Below are 25124 nucleotides of genomic sequence, written 5' to 3'. Positions count from 1 at the left end.
TACTAAAAAGTACTAAATATAGGTGCTACAGAACATATTAGGACACGCTGCTTTACTGCAACCCCTACAGCACAGGATGAACTAATAGCAATTACCTTCAACAAAAAAAAAGGTAATTATGCCTTCCCAACCTGTGTCACCTTTATAGTATAAAAGACTACTTAATTGGAGCAATTAATTGCTAAGGATGAGCATGACAGAGTCACAGTCAGCTGCTGTAGAAATAATTTAAAGAAATCAAGACTTAGAGCACCATTTCTCATTTCAAATTTTTCCCCGTACCACTGAAATTTGAAGGCTCTAGAGGAATTCAGTAATACATTCAATGATGGCAACCATAGGCTTTACAATTAATATTCTATACGTTTCAGAAAAAAGTTTGTTGCTCTAAACTTTAACTTTTCTTAAAGGAAAAAGATTGTTTTAATGAATTTTTTTTTGTGATTTCCCTAAGACAGTTTGGGTAAGTGGTTTTATGACTTCCTCAGTCAATATTTTAGACAACATTTCACACTGATTAATGTAAATGACATGCTCCAATGACACACACATTTGATGCAATGATTTACATAGAACTAGAAGTTTTACTGACTAACAGTTCAGCAGATTAGATAACAGCAAATGAAAATTTACCATAGTAGAAGTGCCACAACTGTGAGCTCTCCTAGGTAGTGGAACAGAGTTTGAATCCTTTAATAAACCTTACCCTTGCTAGCAAGGCTTTCTGTAGCCTCCTTACTGAAAACAGTGATCTTTCTGTGCAAAAGCTGGGTACTGTGAGAAAGGACTAGCATTAAGAAGAACGGCCTCCTTTAGGGGCTAAAATTGATCCTGTATCACAGCAGAGTTTACTGAAATGAGGTTGCCACTTGTCAAACAGGGAACTCTTTACAACACATTCAAAGACACTGGTGAAAGTTCCTTGCTCAAATTTTTTAGAAACCGACTGGGCAAAACACTAGATCATCTACTGTAGAGAGCAATTATGTACTAATAGAGGCTTTTGATAACATGAACCAGATTGATCAAAATCATGTGTATCCAGCACATCCAGCTCTCTGAAGAGAGCATAGGTTTTTGGGTGCTTTTTTAATCAGATAATTCAAAAACTAGTTTTAAAACCTTGAACAATTTTCATCATTAAAACCAAACTAAAAATGCATCATTTACATGAGGCATTAAACAAAGGTATTTTATGATCTAAATATACAATGCAGATTTGGCTTACTGAAGTTTTTGGAACTATACCAGTTTCCAGAAATTATTTTATGTTGTCACATGAGTTTTTCCATCATCTTCACAAATAAGGAAATCTTTCTCTCCCATTTAATTTTTATGCCCTTAATTCTATAATTAATACAAATAAGTACCATGTGACTAAGGAATGGTGTACATATTCTGGATCAAATAATATACTTCTAATTCTTACAAAGTGCTTATATTTGAATATTCTGATCTCTTCCCAGCATGTCTGCATGTTCCTTCAATAAGTAAATCTCCATATTTACTAGGTACAATACACAGGAACACATTGCTAAAAAAAAAAAACCCAACAACAACAAAAAACCCAACCACCCTCATAATCAGTTGTTACCCAACTCTTTCAAAGGCTTATGCGATGTTTTCTGCAATAGTTTGTCCACCCACACAGACAGTCAGTATGTCTAGTCCCTCACTGTTGCAGGCGCTCACATCATAAACCAAATCAAATGCCATTGTAAAACTAAATAGGCTTTTTGGCTTAAGTTTCCAAAATTTGGGAGTGGGCCTCTCTTCCATTCAAACTAATTTGGGTAACAATGAAAAAATTTGCTCATAAACAGGGTTTCTGAGTACATCTTCTTCCGTCAGTGGTTCTTGTTTTCCGCTCCAATCCACATAATCTATTATCTTCCTTCCACCCATTCTTTCCCCCTACCCCCACAGAGGCTGGCTTAGACACTGTGCTTCAATTTTCTGTACGAACTTTCTATTTTTCTTTTCCATTCTTTTTGTTTAGTATATGAAAGCAGCTTCCTGTTTAGAAACACTGGAGTCCTACACCCTCAATAATGATGTATTCAGCCCATCGATGATCTTGGCATGAATGCCTTAAACCTTAATAAGCCTGATGGGACTTTCTGTACATGTCATCAACAGTCCAAAAAACAATGCACAACGTTTGTCATCTTGCACTGAATCATGCTCCCTTCCCAGTGCTCTAGCGCTAATAAGAATTCTAAGGGCTTACTAGCTTCGTTCTCTTAAACATTTCAAATCTTAGCTTTCTAAAGCCTATAGAACAGGAACAGAAACACCAGGAGAAGATAGTGGCGTCCTGTTGCAGAATTCTAACATGAACAATACTATTCTGCTTTTTCAAGTCCGAGTCTCTGCAGAAGTCTACCCTTGGCTTACGCTGCTCAAGTCTTACTGTAATCTACTATCCAAACCCTGGCCTTGTCCTGTGCTAGAGGACAGATATGAAACACAGAATGTAATCTCTGTTTAACTAAACATGAACTAGAACAAAGTTATGAACTGAACATTTAAGGTTGAGCCTTACCATTTTGTTCAAATAGGTAGATCGGATCAAAAAGCCATTTCCAGAGATTCAGAAGGAGAACAGGTTTAGCGACAAAAATTAAACTGAGATACTTGTCACTTCAAGAGTTTAATGGACATACATTCATACATGCAGCCTGTTTCCTGGGTGAATTTTAACTTCAGGGGTGCAGTTCTCCAGTGAAGTTATTGGACAGTCATACATATAGCACTCGGATCAATGGGCAGAGAAGCAGTCTTGTATAGCGCATACACAACGTGCTGTTCATCTGCAAGCAGTGCTCAGCAGCAACGCTGTTAACGACAGTTTATTCTAAATGCTATACTACTTCAGCTAATGCCATTAACAAAACTGCTAGCCTAGGTTTCATGCATTTTGAATATGACAATACAAGAGACATTACTTTAACTCTTCTTGGGACTTGGTCTGTGCCTACATAAACATCCAAACATTTTGCTTTCTACTTATGGGTGAGCAGCAGAGTTGATTCAAAACTGTCAGCAAGTGCCATCCTAATTAAAAATAAATGACTAATTGTAAAACTACAGGGCCTGTTGACACAGGCTACATACAAGGCAAAGCAAGCCAAGCTTGAACCAGAGGAAACACAGCACCATCTAGTGCTCTACATGAATTAGAGATTCGAAAAAATCAAAATGAATCCACGTGGTAATTTCACAGGCAGTTGACACTTAAAAAGCCCAACTATACCAGCACTTACTTCTAAAGAAAAAGAAAAAAAAAAAAGAGAGGGAGAATTAATAGGGCGGGGAGAGGGTGGAAGGGAGCTGCTGAGAGTCAAGTGTTTGCAGCCAGAGCAAAAATTCTTTAAAGGACAATAAACTGGAAAGGTACTCTGCCACCTATCAAAAAGATGCAGTCCAAAAGCATGACTAGAGAGGCACAAACAGAGGCCTACCAGAAATAAAAAGAACCCTTTAAGAAGCTGAGTCTAGAAAAAATTCTGGCAGGCTAAAAACATAAAATAGGCTGAAAAGGCATTTGAAAAAAATCTTGCAAGAAGCATAAAGAAATTAATGATAAATTCTTTTTCAAACACATTAGGAGTAGAAATCTTGACAGAGTAAGGCCAAGAGATGATCAAAGAATAGAAAGAACAGTCAGAAAAAACACAACTACAGCAGAAGCGCTTTTTTTTTTTTAAATCCACATTTATGGTGAAGTGCAGGCTGGCTCCTTCACTGGAGAACTCATTCCAAATTGGAAAGCGAGTAAAACATGTTACCGGACAATTCGGCAAGATAAATAACAACAGTTCTTATGATCAGACAGTAAACACCCAAGAACTCTGTTAGAAAAAAAATTGAACTAATAGCCATTATGCATAACCTCTCACTTAAAACTTCCAGAGAAACAGAAGGTGACAAATGAGATGGTTTTTAAAAAGGGTTCTAGAGAGACTCAGGTGAGCTGTGGACCACTAAGTCTGACCTCTATCTCAGATATGCCTATAGTTGATAATACAGAATTACTGGATGCATAGATAAATGTGTAACACTGGCAAATACTGCTCAAATAAAGGGAATTTATATCTCACATCTCTATTACCTTCTCTGAAGGTGCTCACAGAAGTCATTAACAGATATTCTCTCTTGGATTTCTGAAAGGCAACTGACAAGGACTCTCACCAATGCCCTGAAAAACTAAGCTGCAGTAGGGGAAGAGGAAAGAGTCTTCAGATAGATAATTAGTTAAGAGACAACGAACAGTGAGAATAGATGGTCAGTCTTCACACTGATTGCTAGGAGAATTCCACACAATTTGTACTACAATCTATTTTGTTTAACATTCATAAGTCTTCTGGAAAGAGGGGGCAAACAGTGAGGAGACAGTTTACTGCTAATTTACTATTGCGGAGTGTAAAAATAAAAAGATGATAACAGCAAAGCATTGCAAAAGGACTTTTCCCTATTGAACAACCAGGAAATAAAAAGGCCAAATACAATGAAAATAAAATGTAAGTGACATACCTGAGAAAAAAATAGCCCTAAGCTCACATAACGATGATAGGCTCTGAATTCCGTATTGCCATTCACAAAAGAGATGCTGGAGCTAATGCAGTTCTTTTTAAACTTCAGGTTAATGTTCAGAAGCATCAAAAGTACAAATCAAAGAGTAAGAGTTATCAAGACATTACTAGAAAGTTAAATGTAATCAATACAGAAGTTCATGAAGTACCCACACATTGTATATCACGTCAGTCCTCCAATATAAAAATCATAGTGCAAAAGACGTGAAGCAGCTTTCATCAAAAGCTATTAAAAAAAAATCTCTTTACAGCCTGGAAAAGAGACAACTCAAGGGCCCTATGTGATAAAATTAGGACTAGCATAGAAAAGATGAAAAGGTAAATGTGTATTCATCAAGTACTACCGAGATAACATGTTTCTAGGACAGAATCAAGGGGCATCACATGAAAGTAAAAGGGGCAAGTTAACAACCAAACCCAAAATCAGAAGTACTTCTTCAGAGACCATGTGCTCAGCCCACGACATACCATAACCGTACATGGCAAGAGGTTTACCAGACTCCTAAGAGCAAGTAGGCAAATTAGCGTAAGGGAAAATCTATCCCTCCTTCCCCAGATCTGCAGATCCCTAGGAGCTGGGGGACTATCACTACTTGCTCACCCACTCTTCTTCTGTTCCCTAAGCATTTACTCTGGCTTCCCTACAATGAGTGGTAAGAGGTAAAAGGATCTTAGTACAGTCATCATTGTACCTGTTCCAGAAAAGAACACGTTTTAGCATCAGTAGCTTGTTTCCAGCATCCAGGGTGATGCACACCTGGTACAGGAGCTAAAGGCAAGATGACTCCCGCAGAGATAGCATACTAGGAACTGATGAGATATGGATCACAGACTGCAAGTGTTTTCACCTTAGCCCAGATCACCTTCAAGCAAGGATGGCATACTGGAGGAGAGCCTACTACAAAGCCACTGCATACCGGCTCTTCATTCAAACCCTACTATAGTAAGCTCTACAGGTAATTTCTTCTTTGCATAAAAAGGACCTACGCAACAGCATCATGCATAGTTTAAGATGCACAAAATTCTTGCATGTATAGAGGACTGGAGTAACTTGTTGTTCCTTCTAGGATGTGGTACAAGGAATACGCTCTTTGGTCTCCACATGACCAAAATAAACCCCACCCATAAACCATTACAAATAATTGCTATTAATACGTTAGTTCTCAGCAAAAGCATCACTATTTCAGCTTCAGCTATCACTCCTATTTTTAAAGGCGCATCTATCCCAATGCTAGAGGACATTGCTAGAGGACGTCGCATGAAAACAGAGTACAGATGCCACCTGGAACGCAAAGCAGATTTTGTAGTGGTCCCTGCTCTCCTTATTTCAGCGGGAAAGAAGCACACGCACAGCTTTCAAGGGTATGTATTTTATTGCCAAAGAAGAACTTTGCTTGGGACTTACTAAGGTATAACTTGCATTCCTCACCCTTGTCACCAGCAATGGATATTTTGAGTTAGGAAGAGTTTAACTGTAGGAGAAAGTGCCAGAACAGGTGCTTTTGGTAACCATACAGAGCATGCCTAAAAAGCTAAATAAATTAAATTTAAGTTATAAGTTAAGATCCTATTGCATGATAAATCTACATCTTCAGTCTATCTTGCAAACATGTACTTAAAAGTATTTCATGCCCTAAGTTTATTCAGACCTTCTCTCCATAAATAACAGAAGGGAAACTGCAAGCCGCACAAGCCTGAGAAATTGTACATTAAGAATAGCTTTGTTCAGGCTTCTAGTGCTCCTTCACTAGAGATAACTAATGAGCATCTTAAGCGTTCTGCAGAATTTAATGTATTCAAGAACTGAAGTGGGCTACAGACAGTGTCAAATGCAACAAGCAACACAACGGCATGCTACGCAACATCCTCCTTCTCTACTTAAGAGTATTGCATACCATTACTCTGCTAACAAAGCCGCAATAAAAATATCTAAAACATTGTAAAAAATCTTTACATATTGTAAGTGGAAGATACATACAGATACAACTTCTGTGCTACAAGAATATGCAGGATTCAGACAAAGAACAGCCAAAAACGATAGCACTGTAGATTGATACAGTATTGCCCTCAAAAGGTCATAATCTGCCAGACCCAGGTATTAGTAAGGGCAAAGATTAACACCGCCCACAAAAAATTACTCCTTTCTCAGAAAGTAAGGCTGTGTACTACCACTTAATGTAGTAGTTCTATAGAAGTACATAAGTACAATCTCTTCAACATAAAAACATGACAAGTCAAATCTGAAAGATAAACCAAATTTATTTAAAACAAAAAATTTAAGACACTGCAATTGCCAAGATCGCAAAACTGAAAGATTCTTTTACTGATGTGACAGACGCCCGACTTAGAGCAGTTACATTAATTCTGGGAAAATCAGGTTGTTTTACACCACTTCAACTGATTACATGTACTTTCAGTAAGACAAATTGGCTCCCCTCCCCTGCCCTTCCCTCCCCTTCCCAAAAGAACAGACAAAAACATCCTATAAAAATGCACACAAAATTTCAAGATGCGTGATCGAAACAGGAACCATTGTCCAAAAGCCTGAAACCTTCCAACAAGGTTAAATCCTTTGTTGCTTCAGCCAACCCTCAACGGGGGAGCTACAAGCACAACGCCGTCACCTCTGACAAAGAGCATCGGAATATTCCTTTTGGTAGACTAAGAAGAAGGAAAGAAAAGTTTACATTTACAAAAGTATAGTTGACAGAACACATCTGATAAGTATGTGACCAAATTCAATCATAAAAAACACCAGAAAACTCCAACAAAAGTAAGCTTGACTTTGCAACTTATTGGCATACTGAAGAGATCAGTACAATTAATACTAAGTCTTTGGACACTTCATACTTTCATAAGAATCTGCCTGAAACTTTTGTCAGAGCTTGGCCCAATAAGTACTAGCAATAGCCTATTTCAAACAGATAACATTGTTTAGTTTAAAAAAAAAACACCACCACCACACATCTTTCTACAAGGATAAATACACTGAACTCCTTACTTTATAAATCTCTTCATAGGTTTCTTCATCAATCTCTATTGTTGTTACAGTTTCTTCAACATCACCCAAAATCATATTTAGGTGCTGATCATATGCCTGTAGGAATGAAGCTCATTATTATTTTTACAAAGTTCAAACACAAGCTCATTAAAACGAGAATTTTGATGGAAGCGTGCCACTATGTTAAAGCAAAGTAGTATTAGTTATAGTTAAATTTTCAAATATAAAGGCAGACAAATCAGTACTCTGCAGCATGAAAAAACCCACTGCCTTTATATTCACAGAAATGCTCTTCCAGGAAATGGCTTTGAAGCTTTCAATGAGAATGCATGCAAAAACTCTGATAGATATATTTATCCTTGTCATTTATTGACATTAAACAAGCTATACATTCTTTGCCACCAATCCAGCCTCCTGGGATTGATTATCTGGGGCTAACTTAAAGCCCCACAAAAACTGAAAGCCACAACAAAAATTTTACAAAAGTGTTCCAAATACCTTCCAAAACCATATTAGAAATTACTATAACCAGATCTTCATGGATATGTCCTCATCATTGAGGTCCCAAATGAGTTGGGGCCTGGTTAATATATGGGACAACTGGTTATCTTCCCCAACACAGTAAAGTACTCAGGAAGGATGACTGGCTTAACAGAAAAAGAAAACTCTCTCATTAAGTGATACACCACTATCAGAAAAGAATGCACTTAAACAAGTCAGATTTGCAGAGGATCAAGTTGAGAACATATCCCATCGTATCCTTATTAGGCGTAGCTTAACAGTCATTTGTTTGATAATGATAATCTCATTCTTATTTCAATCTTAAATAGACCTCAATGTGCTTTACAAGAGGGCATCTGCGTCATTATGCTCATTTCATAAACATAGAAACAAAGGCCAAAAACAGTGGAATGAATTGGTCAGTGTTATCCAGAGGACTAAGAAAGAAAAAACAAATACACCTCTTGAGTCTCTAGAGCAGCATTTTATGGCAGACAGAATACTGAAAAAATTAGATTTTGCTACTGTCATCACAAAAAAAAGCTTCTGAGAAAAGAGGACCAACCTCCGTCAGTAAGACGACCTTTAACTTACTTTCTCTAACCACTTCTGCACTTTTAATCACAAGATAGTTACATGTGCTTTTAAACTAGTTATTATATAAGTTTGCCTGTAATATTATGAAGGCTGCTGTACATGAAACGAGCATTGTAGTACTGTGAAAGTGTTCTACTTACATGTAGTCTGCCTCTAAGTTCCCTGTCATTCCTCATTTTAACATAGATTCGCTCATCTAGACTGAGTCTGATGAGATCAAGTGGCTCCTCTACAGTATTTGTTGTTTGTTGCTGAAAAGTCAAATTAAAAAAGAATCATTTACACAGAAGCAGCTTGGGAACATCTCTGTTCCTCAGTATTGGTGAGAAACACAAAAGAAAGGGGTAAGAACACAAAATCAAGAACTCTGAATCATTCTTTCAAATCCCACTGTATCTTCGGGCAATTGATATTACCATTCTATGAACGTTTAGCAGCACGAACAAAATTAGCTGGCACGCTTCAACTTAGGCTGCAACAAATTGTGCTTCACAAATGCTGTCAAAAGGGCCACATGCCTTATCGGCAACCCTTGGCCGCGCTGCGGCACAAAGCCCAGCCTGCACAACTAGCTCTGAACTAGCTAGCTTAGGAGCCAGTGCCACAGCTGTGGCACCACACAGCTTAAGCTAGGAAAAGTGAACATACGCTCTCATTTCCGCCAGCGTATTGGGGTCAGCTGGGTAACGCACAGCCCCTCCTGCCCCAGCCACGCACCTCTGGCTGAGGCGCCAGCACAACGGCATCAGCTACGCCAGGCCTCACAGCGGAGTCAGAAACCTGAACGCCAGCAGGGCTGAGCCGCTCTCTCGGTGGTAAAGCTGAGCTTTCAGGACCGCAGCCGAAGCGCAGGAACACCCCCGTCTACCTTCCCTAGCACACGACCTATTGCCACCGCGGCGAAGCCTCACGAACGGCGTTTTCCTCACTTCCTCCTCCCGCGGCTCCTCAGGGAGGCCGGCCCGGCACTGGCACCGCCAGCAGCCCCCACACTCAGAGCCCCCGGCAGCAGCGCGGGGACCCCGCTATACCCCCGTATAGCTTCGCCGTAACGTCTCGGCCCGGGTGCGGCGGGCGGGCAGCGCCTCACGAAGGCTGCGCGGGGGGAGGCGCAGCCCGGGCCGGGCGCCGCGAGCCCCCACGGGCCGCCGAGCGTCAGCAGCCCGCGGGGCACTGCCGCCATTTCATGCCGGCGCCCCCCGGCCCGGGGCTGCGGCCCTACCGGGGCTGGCGGTCACGGGAACCGGCTCCCCGCGGCGGGAGAGAAGGAGGGCGCCTAGGCAATGGCGGCAGGAAGGGCCCCGCCGCCGCAACGCTCCGAGACCGGGAGCCAGAGCCGGGCCGCGGCGGGGAAGGTCTCCACGCTGCCTCCCGCGCTGAGAGAAGAAGCCGCTCACCTGGTCCACCTCATCCGCCATCTTTCAAACCGCCTCGCGCCCTCTCCCGCGAGACTTTATGGCCCTGCCCCTTCCCCTCCGACGGCGCGGGGAGGCGGGCGGCTCCGGCCGCTCCGGGCGGGGACAGCCCGTCCGCTGCCGCGGCAGCCCCTTGGGCGCTCGCCTCCGCCGCCGGGGCGCCATGGCCAGGAAACGCAAAGCTTCGTCCCGGCCGGCGGCTGCCGACAAGAGGCGGCGCGGGGGGCCGAGGGCGGCGCGGGGCGAGGCGGAGGGTGAGTGCGGGCGGCTGTGGCGGGCCTGGCTGGGCGCCGCGACATCTCTGGGAGGCGCTGAAGTCCCGCCGGGGCCTCGGGCCCCTCCGTTCCCCGGGGGGGCCGGCGCGGCCTGACCGAGCGCCCCATCCCGCCGGCTCCTTGTTGGCAAGCTGGGTTTTCTTTCAATAAAGACGGGGGAGCGTAAAGACCGGGCAGGGGGCAGCGCGGAGGGGAATCCAGCCGCTCTGTAGAGCTGAGAGGTGGCGGGGCCCTGTGAGGGGGGCCCGGCCCGGCCCGGCCCGGCCCGTCGCGGCGGGCACCGAGCCGCTCGGGGGCTCCTGCGCCCGTGCTTCGTGGCGGAGCGGGAGGCTCCAGGTGGGCTGATGCCCGCCAGATCTCCGCGACCTTCTCTGTTACCCAAACGGAGGGGATTTCAGCTCGCTCTTAGCACAGCCCTGGAGTTCAGCAGCCTCTGGTGTTGGAAAGGGTCATGAAATAAGACTAGAAGCTCTCTCAACTCGTGTTTGGTCCGTCCCTGCCGCTCGTTTGCCTACGTAGTGCGACACCGCGTTATCCCGGGCTTCTCCCACGTCCTCGCTCCGTTTGGGATATTTCCCTCTGGATTTTTCCAGAGGTGTAAAAGATCGTTTGGTGACTTCCCTGAACTGAATTAGCTTTTCTGCACAGCCCCAGAGGGGGTATGACTGAAATACATGAATTAGGGATTTAAATCAATGCACGAACTGTCCAGCAGGGCCCACACAAAGTTATCTGGAGGACGTTAAGGGTTTCACACACTGATAAAGGCTGGAAATCAGGAAGCAAGCGACCTGTTAAGGGTCTGGCTGACCTTAGTTATGACTCTTCTGTGAAAACACACCGTGCTGTAGTGTCCCCCGTGTGTCACCTGGAAGGTTGCTGTTATATTCAGTGGTCAGCGTCCCAGGAGATGCCTTAAATAAAGTTCTTCTGAGTAGCTTTACAGAATAGTTGTCTGAAGAAAATAATTTCTTACGAGTGGTAAGTAGGATGCTTGTTTTTCAGCTGCTCTCATTGGTAAGACTATAGGAATCTTTATGTATTTTTCCCACTACGTTGCTATTGTTTAGTAACTAACACTACGTTACTAACGCTACAATTATTTTCTTTTAACTGTTGTTGTTGAGTTATTCCCTATTTATTATGCAAATACTCAAATGGTATTCTTTATGAATGTTCACTTTCTTCTGTAGCTGGTAGGTGAAATTCTCCTCTAATGAACAATGTGAAGGTATTGCTCCTGACTGCAGTGGAGGTGACATTTCATCCTTTGGCATATCATCCTTTCATCCTTTCTTCTAGCTGGTGCGGATGATTTTGAAGAGAAAAAGCCCAATACAAGAAGGAAAAACTCAAAAGTTCCAGCTAGAAAGAGGGAAGAAGACTGTGGTACTGGAGTTTGCAGCTCAACAAGTAAGACTTCAAAACAAAAAGGGGTAAAATCAGTAATAAAAGAAGAAAATAAGAAAACCACTGAAAGTAAAGGGAGTCATAGTGAAGAGGAAATGTGCAGGTAAGTTCACTTACTGTTCATTTTTAGAGCCTATATGAACTCTTTATTCATGATTATATGTTTTTGTTTAGGGCCTAGTGCTGCAAATTGGTGTATGTGTAGCTTAATGTAAACAGAGTTGGCCTTGAAGAAGACGGTCTGTGGGGGAAGCAGATACGTGAGCCTTTTCAAATTCAATAGTTTAAACCTAAAATTTTTTTAATTTGTTATTCTAGTTTTTCATGGGGCTAGGGAGGTTTCATGGAACCCAGCATGTATAGAAATGTTGCGGGGAGACTTGAGTTTACAAGTATCAGCAGAAACCTTTAAACATATCATTTCCCTGTGTTTTTAGGAATCCAAATATAAGAGCAATGTGGTCTTCCCATGGAGGTTGCCATAGCAAAATTAATTAATAAGAAGACATGAAACTGATTGGTTGGTCTCATTCCACTGGCCAACTGGCCACTAATGTGTGGTGAAACAGAAACAGTTCTGATTTCAGTACACTTTGATGAAGGTTCAGTAAGAAGAAATGATTCAGTGAACTAATTCTCCAAGAACGCGTTTGTGCAAGCTGTTCTGAAGGATGGGACCTTTTGTACGTTCAGGCATCTTCCTTCTTAGAAAGCCTTGCGGAACCAGGACTTAAGTTTACACTGGAAAAAATGTTACCCCAATGAGCCCATGGTTGTTTATGGCACAGATGCTTTGCTTTACAGAGAAGGCATCTGTATTCACATACCTTCAAATATTCAAAACCTTTGTGTCTGTTGTTACTGATACAGAGGTCATGCTTCATTTATTTCCCTGTTTTTAATGTTTCTCTTTCTCTGTGTTTTTTTTTTTTTAATAAACAAGCACCCGCACTTCCCAATGCTAAAGCCATTTTAATAATTTCCATAGTGACTCACTGAAGCCACCTCAGGGGGAGAAAAATTTGAAGAGAGAATCTCCTGTTAAAAAAGAGATGGATAAAGACAATGCTGACGATGATGATGATGAAAGTGAAGATGAATGGGAGGATGTGGAAGGTAACAACCTTTTATTGCATTTTATTCATATTAGGGAGTAAATATTCTTATATGCAATTTTTTTTTGTAATTTGGTTATTCAGCCATTTCTCATTTGATTCAGGTAGGTGAGTTCTGTGTACTTAGAGTATCTTCCATGTGCATATCTGTATCTTTTAAAGCTGATATCTCACAATAATGCTAAGAATTTTTCCAAAGTAAAAAAAGACCAAAACAACCACTGACCTAATGCAGTGCCTTGCATTTGACAACCTGCTGATTATGTTAAAATGATGCAACTTCACAGCACTTTTTCAGCTGTTTGGGTTATCTAGTCCTTAGAGAAGCTAAGAATGAAACAGTTTGAAGATTCAAAACTGTGACTTCCTAGCAAGGCAGGATGGAGATGAAACCAACTGATCTGTTTGGTCAGGTGCCCCTCAACACACTGTGATGAGAACCATGATGATCATAATTTTATATTTTACTGCTATAGATTTATGCCTTCTAACAGGAAGAGCTATCCGTTTCTTCTTTTCTCCTCCGCAAGCACCCTTTAAGTCACACCTGCATCATTTTACTGGCCTTTCTCCTGTTTGGGTTTGTGACAGAGTGACTTGCCATTAGACTTTGCTGATCGGGTTCCTTAAGAGCAGAGTGACTAGCATCCCACAGCTACCTAAAACAGCTGAGCAGACTCTGCTATAGAAGATGCAAGAACTGGTAATTACTGGGGCGTTCTGTTTGTAGGTTGAGTTTGAGCAGATGATTGGGAGCGGGTAGGTTCTTATCCCATTGGCAGCCCTCCCAAGAGCATCCATTCTATGTGGATTAATTATAATATTTTATTTTTCCAGAACTCCAGGAACCTGTCATGGATAAGTTAGAAGAAGATGCTGTTGTTCCGGCAGCAGAGCTGCCAAGCAAACCAGTTGAGATAGAGATTGAAACCCCAGAGCAGGCAAAGAAAAGAGAGAGAAGGTAAGAACAGGGGAGGCTGTGAGGGGCAGTGAAAGGATGTTTAAAAGTTGAAGCTATGCCCAGTGTTAACTGTCACTGATTTGCTCTGTTCTGGGTGAAAATCCCCAAACTGTGCAGGCTGTTGACTTGGAATGATTTGAGGTAATGGGATGGAGGACAGTTTACATCCACAGAGGACTTTTCATCTGACGTTTTTATCAAAAGTCTTCAATGGAAGTTGGTGGGAATGGAGGCTTTTCAGCTTCTTTGAAAATCAGGCCCCTAACTTCATTGTGCATTAGTGTCCCCATCTCCAAACCAGGGATAGTAATAGGTTTCTTCGTGGAGAGCTGTGGGTAAATGGTGTTATTTTACTGTAAATATCTAACAGCTAAGGTGGAAAGCCTCTGTTTGCCATATCTGCGGGGGTGAATAGATGGAGTCAAATGAATGCCATCAGCGTCTGGGAGCATTTTACCAGGGAGGGCTTTCTTCCCATGGCAGCTGGAGGCCTGGCAGTGTCTCACACTGTTACAGGGTGGGCACTGTCCAGACGAGCCCTTCATTGCAAAGCAACTAGAATATCTGTTGTCTCCCAGTCAAAAGATTTAGTCAGTGAAAAGAAAACTGTTTATCCAGGAAACTGAATGTAAGGGTAGCAGTAATCTAAAACAGACAATTCAGAAAGCGAGTAATAAGTTTTGTATGGAGCTGTCTAAAGCTGTCTGGTAGGAAACTCCAGATACATAAAATTAGGTGGAATTTAGGCTATCCGAATATATCTGAGCTCTCAGTAGTCAGGTACATGGAGTTTATATGTTATTAGTCATATGCATCCTACATGCCTATTTGCATAGCCATTAACTAAACTTTTGCTAAGTGGGCACAGAATATTCTCTGGGATGGTTCTCTTTGTGAGCTGATACAGTTCAGGAATCTAGAAAGGCAGGTCCATAGAAAACCACAACATCCATTTCTTTTGTAAACTTACGCAGAGAAAAAAGAAAAGCCGAGTTTGAGGTGTATCTTCGGAGAATGATGAAACGTTTCAACAAGGAGGTTCGTGAGGACACGCATAAGGTATTGGTCACGGAAAAACCTGGCAGGGAGAAGATGAACCGTAAAGATCTCTGAACTGATGTGTAATGACGAAGAAACTAATTTTGATCAAAATAATTTTGGGCCATGGTTAGAAGTGAAAAAGTAAAAAAGCTGTAGTCCGGAGAAATGTTTGTAGGACTTTTCTTAAATTGTAACTGGGAAACATCAGTGACTGCATTAGTAGACTTCTAAAGCAAAGCAGATGTGAGCGAGTGTATGTTTCTCCACTGAGCATGTATTTGCTCATTTCTGTTGAGGTTAAACTGTCAGTCAAACGTAGAGCAGGAGATGCTGACAGGGACTTAAAGGCTTTACTGACTTCTCATGTTGATCTGAAGACAGCCCTGGGTCCGCCCTGTATACTCTTGGGAGGCTTCATTGTTGCCTATCTGTGTTAAAGGAGTTGCAAAGCCCTCCATGTCTTTACCATGGACAGTAGTTCCAGCAAAGCAAATCTGTGAACTCACTATAGAAACTTTTGTTTCTCTCAGGTTCATCTCCTGTGTTTGTTAGCAAATGGTTTCTACAGGAACAGAATCTGCAGCCAGCCAGATCTTCTTGCCGTTGGTCTCTCCATCATCCCCACCCGCTTCACAAAAGTGCCTGCAGGCCAAGTGGACCTTCTCTACCTTTCCAACCTGGTGAAATGGTAAAACTCTCTCTCCTAATCCTGCTATCATGTAGGATCTAGAGCCACGGCTAACGGGGAGGGGTGACATAATCCTTGATTTTCAGTGGTTTCTCTGTTTTTAAATACAAGGATGAGGAACTCTCCTTTTTAGTGAAGGAAAGGAGCTACGAAGTACAATAATACACTCAGGATACTAGAAAATAAGCAGATGTCTTGTATTTCAGGTTTGTTGCAACCTTCACTGTCAACGATGAGCTTTCTATTGAAAAAGGAGAGCCCCTTCAGTCTACCTTGGAGAGGCGCTTTGCCATCTATGCTGCACGAGATGAGGAAGAGCTGGTTCATGTAAGTGACTGGGAAGTGCAGGGTTGGCTGCTGAATTTGGATGCCAGATCATTACTGTAGAACTGCCAGGCCATACACCAGGTGGTGTTTGAAAGATGGATTTGGAGAAAACAAATTGGTAGTTTAGGGGTTTCCCTGGCTTTTTATTTCTCTTATATTTTTACCTGGAGTCCTTATGTGATTAAATTCTTCAATTTGAGCTGTGCCTCACTGGAGCCCCTAGTTCTGGTAGTGTTCCTCCACGCTCCATATTTTGCTGTGGATGGTCTTATGCATATTGTATAAAGCAGCTTATTCCTCAGTAAGCTCTGGCTTCTTTATGTTGATTTAGCAGTGCAGATTGAACAAAACCAGCTTAATAGGTTTCTCCTGAAATAACTGATTTGAGTGAGCTGTTCCTTCACAGGTGCTTGGCATGCAGCTCTGTCCCCGTTGCTGATAAAGTAGAAGGTTGCAGCTTTTCTGTCCCAAAATGGGAAGCCATAGCTATGGTGGCTTTGTGACCTCACTGCGGAAATGCAGAGACACCACTTACTGGGATGGGAGGAGGAAACATAACAAGTTCTGCTTAGGCATTTATTACAGCCGCTTCTGTTGAATCCCATGCAGGAAGGCACTTGTCAGGTCACAGCTGTTAGTCACTCAGCTGTGCCCACTGACACTCTCTGAATGGCTGTTTTTGCTGGGTTCAGCTGATGATATGTGATGGGCCTTGGCCACGTTTTGAAGGGAGGATTCAGTCCTTTTGTTTCAATTTGCCTCCAGAATGAGAGACTGATAGGGAAGATGGGATTTGGGCAACTTAATATGTCTGCTCCAGCAGGACAGATCATTGAGCCTCCTTAGGCATCACTCTTCGTCTCTGAGACAGAGATAACAGCAGTACCCCTCTCACTGTAATGCCATGAATAAGAGCCAGAGAAGACTGTGCAGCCCTTAGATACTATAGCAATTTGCTACCTACATGTCTGTGTCCGTATGTACAGAACTGGGTAAAAGGTAGGAATGAAAATGATACGTGACAGGACCCAGATAGTTTAAAGACCTTTAAGACCTTTTTTCATGTACCTTAAGAAAAGGAGGCTAAAGAGCCTTTATTTTTTCTTTTGCAGATATTTTTAATTATTCTTCGAGCGTTACAGCTGCTGTGCCGTCTTGTGCTGTCTCTTCAGCCTGTTCCTCTCAAGGAAACAAGAGCAAAGGTTAGTTTTCATTGAGTGGGTGGAATAGGGAATATGTTACTGTAGGTAAGAGAAAAGGAGTGGAAAAACTTTCTGGCTGTTGAAGCTCAAAGGGAATCACTTGTTACATGAAACCAGGGTCATGACAATGTTCTGTCTATATTGCAGAAGAGACAATACCTTAATTTTTAGGTTTCTTTTTTTAAAAAACTGTCATTTTGTGGCTTAGGTAAAGACTTCTCATGCTTCAGTAGTTTTAGATTTCATTAAAACTTTGACAGCAAAACACTTGCCACTTGAGTAATACTTCTGCATTTTTTTTATACCATTGTAATGAGTTACAGCAAGTCTAAACTTTGCCACATGTTGTCACGGTATTGATTTTAATTAAAAAAATTAAATATTTAAAAGAATTAATTTTGAAAAGTCTTATTTTGTAAAAGAAAACATAGAAGTGCCTTTAGTTTAATTTTAAAGAATCTGTTTTATCTGTTTCGTCTTGCTTTTGCAATGGCTGTCATGGAGTCTAAATAACAAGCTGACTAACTTCAAAGTCAGCTAGTTTGCAGATCTAGTTGCTGCTCACTTTACTGTCTGTACTGAAGCTGGGAAAAATTAACTCAGATGTTGGACGTGGTCTAACATCTCTCTTCAACCATTTACCTGAAGCTTTAGAGTCCCTGAGATCTGCAGACTGTCTGTGCTGGCCAACCTTTGGTCTGCATGCACCTCGGGTGGTTAATTGAAGCCAGTTTTCCTAATATATTCTTAGCTGTATTAAAAGTGACCTAGCCTCTCTCTTTGCAGGGTAAAGGGTCATCCAAGAGGCAGTCTCTCAGCAGTACCTCTGAGGGGCAGGAGAGTTCTGCCACAACACCCAGTGCTGTGGCAAAAAGAGGCTTCTGCAGAAAAACCAGGCAGGATGAGAAATCCTCAGGAAGCGAAAAAGACAAGGAGCCAGAGAAACCAAACACTGCTCAGACGAAAAGGCGGTGCAAGTCAAAGCTGACTACAGAAAGCCAGGCACAGAGGGAACCTGGTAATGAGGACTGCAGTTTAGGAGAAAAAGATATGCCAGTCAGGCCCAAAAATGATCGCCGGAGGCGAGTGGCCTCCAAAGTGTGTTACAAAGAAGAGAGTGGAAGTGATGAGGGCAGCGTTTCTGACTTTGAGGCTTCAGAGGAGGAGAGCAGTCTGTCTGATGAGGATTTTGAAACTGTACCTAAAAAGCAGAGGAGGTCATTGGGCTCCCAGAAGTCAAAGGTAACAGCTGATAAAAGCCTGAAAACGAAGACTTCAAAATTGAGGCTATCCAAAAATTCACATGAAGCTGCGCCTAAACCAGCAAAAAGTACAGCTACTGCCTTGCCTAATGCACAGAGAAAGAGAAACAAAATCATTTCTAGTGATGAGGATGATGGAGAGCAGGAGGTGAGGAAAGTGGCGGCCACAGACCAGTGGCTGGAGGTTTTTCTTGAACGTGAGGACAAGTGGGTGTGTGTAGACTGCGTTCATGGCAATGTCGGCCAGCCCCAGCTGTGCTTCAAGTATGCCACAAAGCCTCTTTCCTACATTGTCGGGGTTGACAACGATGGGAGCATCAAGGATGTGACACAAAGATACGACCCAGTGTGGATGACTGCGACAAGGAAGAGCCGTGTGGACCCTGTGTGGTGGGAAGACACGCTGCAGCCATATAAAAGTCCCTTTATGGAAAGAGACCAGAAGGAGGAAAGAGAGGTAAGTGGCACTTGGTTATTTAAGGCCAAGAGTCAAATAAGGTTAAATAACCTTATTTAATCCCAAGAGTCCAATCCGTGGGTCCTCATTCAGGCAAAAATCATTAGGAAACATTCTGTGGGTAAGGAAGTTTGGTTTTGAGCTTGAAATACGGAGTATGTGCATGTTTTAAAGGGAATGTACAATGACAGATTCAAATAATATCAAATGGAGGCTGTTCAGAAAAATCTGGACAGCAAAAGTACAGAACAGTCCTTACTAGAAACCTGATAATGTGGTTTCTGTATAGCTCAGCGTTGCCCTTCCTGGGGAGAGTCTTTTAGAATACATGGATCAGAGTACACATCTAAGTACCTAATTGCAACAAGAATGCTTCAGTCCCTTGGCTCACCTCATTAAGTTTCTGATTTTTTTTTCCCCTTGATCCAGACTATAATCTTTCTTATTTTCATAAAAGGCTAGAGCAAGAGAATTGTGAAATCACTCTTCTTTGCATAATTCCTACAGTTTCAAGTTAAGCTGCAAGACCAGCCTCTGCCAACAGCAATTGGAGAGTACAAAAATCACCCCCTTTATGCACTCAAGAGGCACCTCTTGAAATATGAGGCCATCTATCCTGAGTCAGCTGCTATCTTGGGGTACTGCAGGGGAGAGGCTGTCTACTCCAGGTGAGTAGTGCACGTTTTGTCATGTGTGCCTACGATCTTTATAACAAGCAGTTGAGGGCATTGTGAACATGAGCAAGGCTTTATAACATGTGTGTGTGTCTTTGCAGTCAGGGCAAAATAGATCAGGAATTTTAAGAGCTAGTTTGCTTGAGGACTACCACGGTAGCAGCGATAGGTTCCAGGCCACATGCATAGACAGGAGGAGGCATGCAGCTGCTCAGATAGCATTTGCATACCACGTGGCTGTAGCTTTCGTAAGAAAGCCATACCTGGCATGTGGATGGCAGTTTGGGAGTCCCTAATGAAAATGATTGCTTCCTTCTGGCCTCTTTAGAGACTGTATACACACACTGCATTCCAAGGACACTTGGCTGAAGAAGGCTCGAGTGGTGAGGATTGGAGAAGTGCCCTACAAGGTAAGAGGACTTGTGTCCCTCCTGTGCAGTCTGTCTGTCCTGTAAGACTTGAACTTGATTCTGCTGTGGTTTTTGTTTTCCTTCCACTGGTAGATGTACATTTCTCACTTTCTAGCATGGCTTGTGGTAGCCGCTGGCTGCATTGTGAATCTGTACACCTGCTGTGCCTATGGTCTACCTGATGCCCAGCTATCTGCTCTTCCTTCCCCAAGGGTATCTAGCAGAACTGTACCCTTTTCATCTTGTTCGAAGGCATCCTGGGACTTTTATATGAACTGGAGGATCTGGTTTCCTGTTGCATACTGGTGCCATGGGTTATTATGTATAAGCAATAGAGACTGAAGATAGGAAATGGGCATTTTTTTGCCTCCCAGAGCCTTCTCCTTTGATGTTCCAGGAAAGTCTGAAGTTAACTGGCAGTTTGTTTCTATGGTGTTACAAGTTTGGCCACTGTATTTACACAGATGGTGAAGGGATTTTCCAATCAGGCAAGGAAGGCGCGCCTTGCAGAGCCTGCAAACCGGGACAAAGAGGACCTGGCACTGTTTGGTCTCTGGCAGACAGAGGAGTTCCAGCCACCTGTGGCAGTGGATGGAAAGGTAGCTGGAAAGGCAGAGGGTGGGATTAAAGGAAGTGTTTTGTATGGAACTATGGGCTTTATTTTTCCAGAAGAAATTGCATGTTTCAGCAGTGAGACCAGTCAGTAGCATCTGGATCCAAACTTGGGGTTCTGGGGTAACGGTCTTCGGGTAGTGGTCAAAACTTTAGTTACGCCTTCCTGCCCTCAGTACGCATAAAGATGGGTGCCAGCAGTGCAGGCTGCTGACTGTCTCATTTAGTTCATCTAATTTGCCTGCCCCATGTTTGTTTCGCTGATATGCCACGCCATAGCCTTGGTAACAAAGCCTGGACAGTGAGCATGAACCAGGATATCCATGGAGCTGAAATCTAGGTTTGTGTCTTGTCCTGTGAAAATAGAATACTGCTGTGCAACGTAGCAGAGCAGAAATAAAAGTGAAATCTCTGAATTGCAGCAGAGTTTTTCACCTATTACTGGAGGGCAGGAGGTGTCACCGTTTCTCTTTAATTTTGCAATATTAGGTTCCCCGGAATGAATACGGAAACGTCTATCTCTTCTTGCCATCCATGTTACCGATCGGTTGTGTGCAGCTGAGACTACCCAACCTCAACAGAGTGGCACGGAAGCTGGACATTGACTGCGCTCAAGCCATCAGTGGATTCGATTTTCATGGAGGCTACTCACACCCAGTGTATGTGAAGCTGCATTGCTGCAGCTAAAGGATTTGGATGTCCTGCTCTTTCATACTAGCAGTGGCAGTGGAGTCAGTGGCCCTGGCATAGAGCAGTGATTTTATATGCTTTAAGAGTCTGCACTTGTGTGAGAGGATAGGTGATGATTTACACACTTAGAGCCTGTGAGACAGACAACCTGTGCTGTTAACATTCAGCAGCCTTTGGTTAGTCTGGGTCAGCAGGCATTTGCTCCCTCTCTTTTTTCTTCTAGTAGCTGACAGAGGATTGTGTTCTCCTTCCTAGTACTGATGGCTACGTTGTTTGTGAGGAATATAAAGAAGTGCTTATTGCTGCCTGGGAAAATGAACAAGCAGAAATAGAAAAGAAGGAGAAGGAGGTAAGAATTACTTTTGCAGCTTCCTTACTGGTGCTTTTATTAAGTCAATTCCATGTAAGCTGGGGACAGTCAAACATGGGTTGGCTATGTAACTGGTAGACAGAGCTCAGTGGCAGTGAGGAGTTAGTTGCATCCCCCGTGTTGAGCTTGCTATCTGCAATGTAGTGGGATGCAATACAAGAATGTAGCAATATCTGGAATAGCACCACTCTGGAATAGCTTTTCCATGGCTGCTGGGAACCAAAAGTGAGGAATACACATATGAAGATAAACTTTTGGGGGAGTGTGATCTACACGGTCAGGGCACATGTTAAAAAGGGACAGTAATCCGTATGTAAACAGATAACTGGACAGCAATAGATTTTAAAAGGTAATAGCCAAGTAGGATTTTTGGGAGTAACGTGACACATCGAAGTTGGTGGAATTTTTAAAATGGCAGTTTTAACTCCTGAAATTTCCATTTTCTGTGGGCCTAAATACATTGGAAGTTATGATAGTAAAGTTTTCTCTTTTCAATGGCAACCCCATACAGAAGCGTGAGAAAAGGGCTCTGGGGAATTGGAAATTACTGACAAAGGGACTTCTCATCCGAGAGAGACTGAAGCAACGCTACTGCATCAAGGTATTTTGCATATCTGCTATTAGTAACCTCTTTTGCAGGGTGATATTTCCATGTCAAGAGATTTTTTTCCCAGAGTTTCCAGTGTGTTACATTTCCACTGGTAGAGTGCAGGACTTCTGGAATGTAATTACTCAATAATCTTTCTTTCCTGTTGTTAACTTGTGAATAGCAACTAGTGAAAAAACTAGATCAGAGATTCATCTCAGTTATGTCTGTGGAAGTCTTGTTATTGTTTTAACAAGAGACTAGTGTTTTCCAAAGCATCATTGTTTTATATTGCTGTTCTGTTTTGACATACCCACTCCGTGAATTCTTCCTCCAGGCCAAGCATGTAGCTAACAGAATGAGAGTAGCTACTCTTTGTCATGTGTTTTAGTTAGCAATTTTTTCCACGTTGTGCAAGGTGAAAAGCATGAGCTTTTTAAAGCTCGTTTCTTTTTATTCTTTCACCACCAAAAATATTTTGCTTGTGTTGAAAGACTGCTTAACATCCAGAAAGAGAAACACACTCCTCACACTGCTTTGGATGAGAAGCCCAAAGCGGAGCAGAGCAACCAACTTGTGTAATGTCTGTAAGCGTCACTGTGACTGAAGACGAGTCTTTTTAGAAAGGGCCAGTTAAGAGTGACTTCCAGAGCTCCTTTTCCATTTTCACCCCTGCTTTTTCCAGACTGAAGCATCGGCACATGAGGCAGAGGAAGGAGCTGGATTTCCTTCTGACGAAGAAGGAGGTCCAAGTTCAGAGACTGCAGTAGGGGATGTGGCTGTTTCTTGGCCCCAGAATCGCCAAGTAGAGAGGCAGAAGGAAGAGAAGACAACCAGGAAGAGCAAGCGAGAAAAGAAAGGAGAAGCAGCACAGTTGTTTCCCTTTGAGAAGCTGTGATCAGAACAAGCATTTCTTTACTATTTCCAGATGCAAGGGAGGATGCTGTCACAATAGGAGTATGCTTTGCCAGCTAAGGACTTTTAGCTTTCCTTGTGTTTCTGAGCTGTCAGGGACCAACCTTCTAGTTCGGCATCAAGAGTTTCTTTTGCATCACAGAAAACTATGTTCATCCTTTTATCTTTGGAGTCATGAGGAACAGATGTGCAGTTGTATCTTCTGAGAAGATCACTATCTATGCACAGCTGGGTTTTTTACCCCCTCTTATAAGTATTACTCAGCACGCAAATAAATCTGTTTTCTTTGGCATTCCTTTCATTATAACTGTCTCCTCCTGTTTCTTATCTTTCAATTTTTTCCTGCTTGTTCAGAACTGAAACATGCAGCTGCTAGTTAACTGTCTGAGGTGAGCTGCCCAATGGGATAAGTCCCCTTAGATGATAATCATATGATATAATCATATGATGATAATCATTCATATCATATCCAAATCAGTGGCAAGGTAGAGTTCTAGTCTCAATAATAGCTTCTTTATCACAGAGGGGGGAAACACTTTCCCTAAGGTGTGAAGACACATGCAATCAGCATTTGGAGGAATCTGAAAATTTACTTGTTAAAGAATACCTACTTTTTGTGAAAACTCAGATTTGGCTTTTCAGCCCAGGATCAGAAATCTTGTAGATCAAAAAAAGGGAAGCCCTGTCCCCGTTTCAAACATCAGGTTAAACATGGCATCTTAAGTCATTTTAAAAAATACATGTATGTGTTTTGGTTTGGTTTGTTTGTATGTATGTGTTTGGTTTGGTTTTGTATCAATACCAGGTGGTTTTGTTCTGGAGCACAGTATCTAAAACTGGCTGAGTATCACTGGCAGAAGTGAAATTCATTGAAAACTGAACTTTTGTAAATGTTATCTAGTATCTAAGCACTTGAAAACTGTTAAGAGAGGAATGTTAAATCTACACAAGCTTTTGCTGCAGTTTTGTAATAGAAATATTTACTGATCTGTCTTTCGCAGTGATTTTTTTTTAGGACAAAATGCCACCAACACTGTCTCTTTAAAAATAGTGGGAGATACAGTCCATTCGTTGCTGGACATTTGTCATAGGGAAAAGGTTGAAATGCAAGAAAATGGTTTTCATTTAAAAATGATAAGAAAAAGAATTATTTTTATACTGTATATGCAAAACAAAATAAACTATGAAAAGAGATTAATCTTGTCTTCTACCTCTCCCTTCTGGCCAGCTCATTTTTTCCATAAGCAGCTCTGTTTACCAGGAAGGATTCTCATACAAGGATAAGAGCACAGCTGCTGAGCTGTTGCCAAAACAACCAAGCAAACACTATGGTAGAAAAACAAAAGTTACAGATCGAGTCCCAGAATCTCCCAGCATTGGCTGATAGTGAATTGTTTTAATGTTAAAGGTCTTTTTTTTTTTTTTTTTTTAAAAAAGGATTCAGTAACAAAAACTCTTAAGAACTCAAAATAAAAAAAAGCCAACCAAGCAACCTAACTTGTAGGCTTGGGGCTTTCTTGGGTATAATCTGTATATAACAGAAAAATTCTAACCCTTTCATGAGCAGGTAGAACCGCAGCAGGCTGAAGACATGTATTCTCCTGTGTTACTCATGGTACAGATACGCAGAATACACGCTGCAATGAATACTTTGAATGTAAGGACTCAAGTCCAGTTTCTGCTGACATCAGTAATTTTTCACCCGCTTAAAATAGGAGCGGGTACCAGCTATAGCAGAGCAATTCTGCACTTCCTAACTTGGGACACTTCACACAGATACCCAAAGTTATGAAGCTGGCCACCATATATAGTCTGCAATGGAAGAGTAACTTCAGAAGGCAGGAACTTTCCTTCTCAGCTGTACAAGGAGCCAACGCTAACTTAAGATGCGGAAAGTAAGATAGAGTAAATATGCCTTAAGGGAGAGCAAAGCAGAAACAGAATATTATTGACATATCAAGTGCATGTCCTGTCAAATTTTGGAAAGGAGGCAAAAAAAGTATTGCTGCAGCTGTTTCTA

At 42.2% G+C, this 25124-nt stretch overlaps 2 protein-coding genes across 5 annotated transcripts; one reads left to right on the top strand and one right to left on the bottom strand.

The window, feature by feature from the left end:
* Positions 1 to 6836: 6836 nt before the first annotated feature.
* LSM3 (LSM3 homolog, U6 small nuclear RNA and mRNA degradation associated) lies at positions 6837 to 10255 on the bottom strand. The gene is made up of 4 exons (XM_068907255.1): positions 10092 to 10255; positions 8835 to 8945; positions 7597 to 7692; positions 6837 to 7256 (listed from the first exon to the last, which is right to left on the bottom strand). The coding sequence occupies exons 1-4, from the start codon at positions 10110 to 10112 to the stop codon at positions 7176 to 7178; spliced, it is 309 nt and encodes a 102-aa protein (XP_068763356.1). The 5' UTR covers positions 10113 to 10255; the 3' UTR covers positions 6837 to 7175.
* Positions 10173 to 24302, top strand: XPC (XPC complex subunit, DNA damage recognition and repair factor). 4 transcript variants are annotated; one of them, XR_011134494.1, is made up of 16 exons: positions 10173 to 10363; positions 11687 to 11897; positions 12783 to 12910; positions 13747 to 13870; positions 14845 to 14929; positions 15442 to 15599; positions 15806 to 15926; positions 17039 to 17128; positions 17915 to 18847; positions 19355 to 19515; positions 19850 to 19931; positions 20396 to 20530; positions 21033 to 21202; positions 21457 to 21582; positions 22115 to 22204; positions 22875 to 24302. XR_011134494.1 is itself a non-coding variant. In XM_068907253.1 (16 exons), the coding sequence occupies exons 1-16, from the start codon at positions 10273 to 10275 to the stop codon at positions 23085 to 23087; spliced, it is 2886 nt and encodes a 961-aa protein (XP_068763354.1). In that variant the 5' UTR covers positions 10173 to 10272; the 3' UTR covers positions 23088 to 24302. The 4 variants fall into 4 exon arrangements, 3 of the variants coding, with proteins under 3 accessions (XP_068763354.1, XP_068763355.1, XP_009667602.2); XM_068907253.1 differs by having other exon boundaries at positions 21489 to 21582; XM_068907254.1 differs by having other exon boundaries at positions 10211 to 10363; positions 11687 to 11797; positions 21489 to 21582.
* Positions 24303 to 25124: the final 822 nt, after the last annotated feature.

Source organism: Struthio camelus, chromosome 14 (genome assembly GCF_040807025.1).
Source record: "Struthio camelus isolate bStrCam1 chromosome 14, bStrCam1.hap1, whole genome shotgun sequence".
Lineage (NCBI taxonomy): Eukaryota > Metazoa > Chordata > Aves > Struthioniformes > Struthionidae > Struthio > Struthio camelus.
The sequence above is the reverse complement of the archived record's forward strand: the minus strand, read 5'-3'. Positions and strand labels throughout refer to the sequence as shown.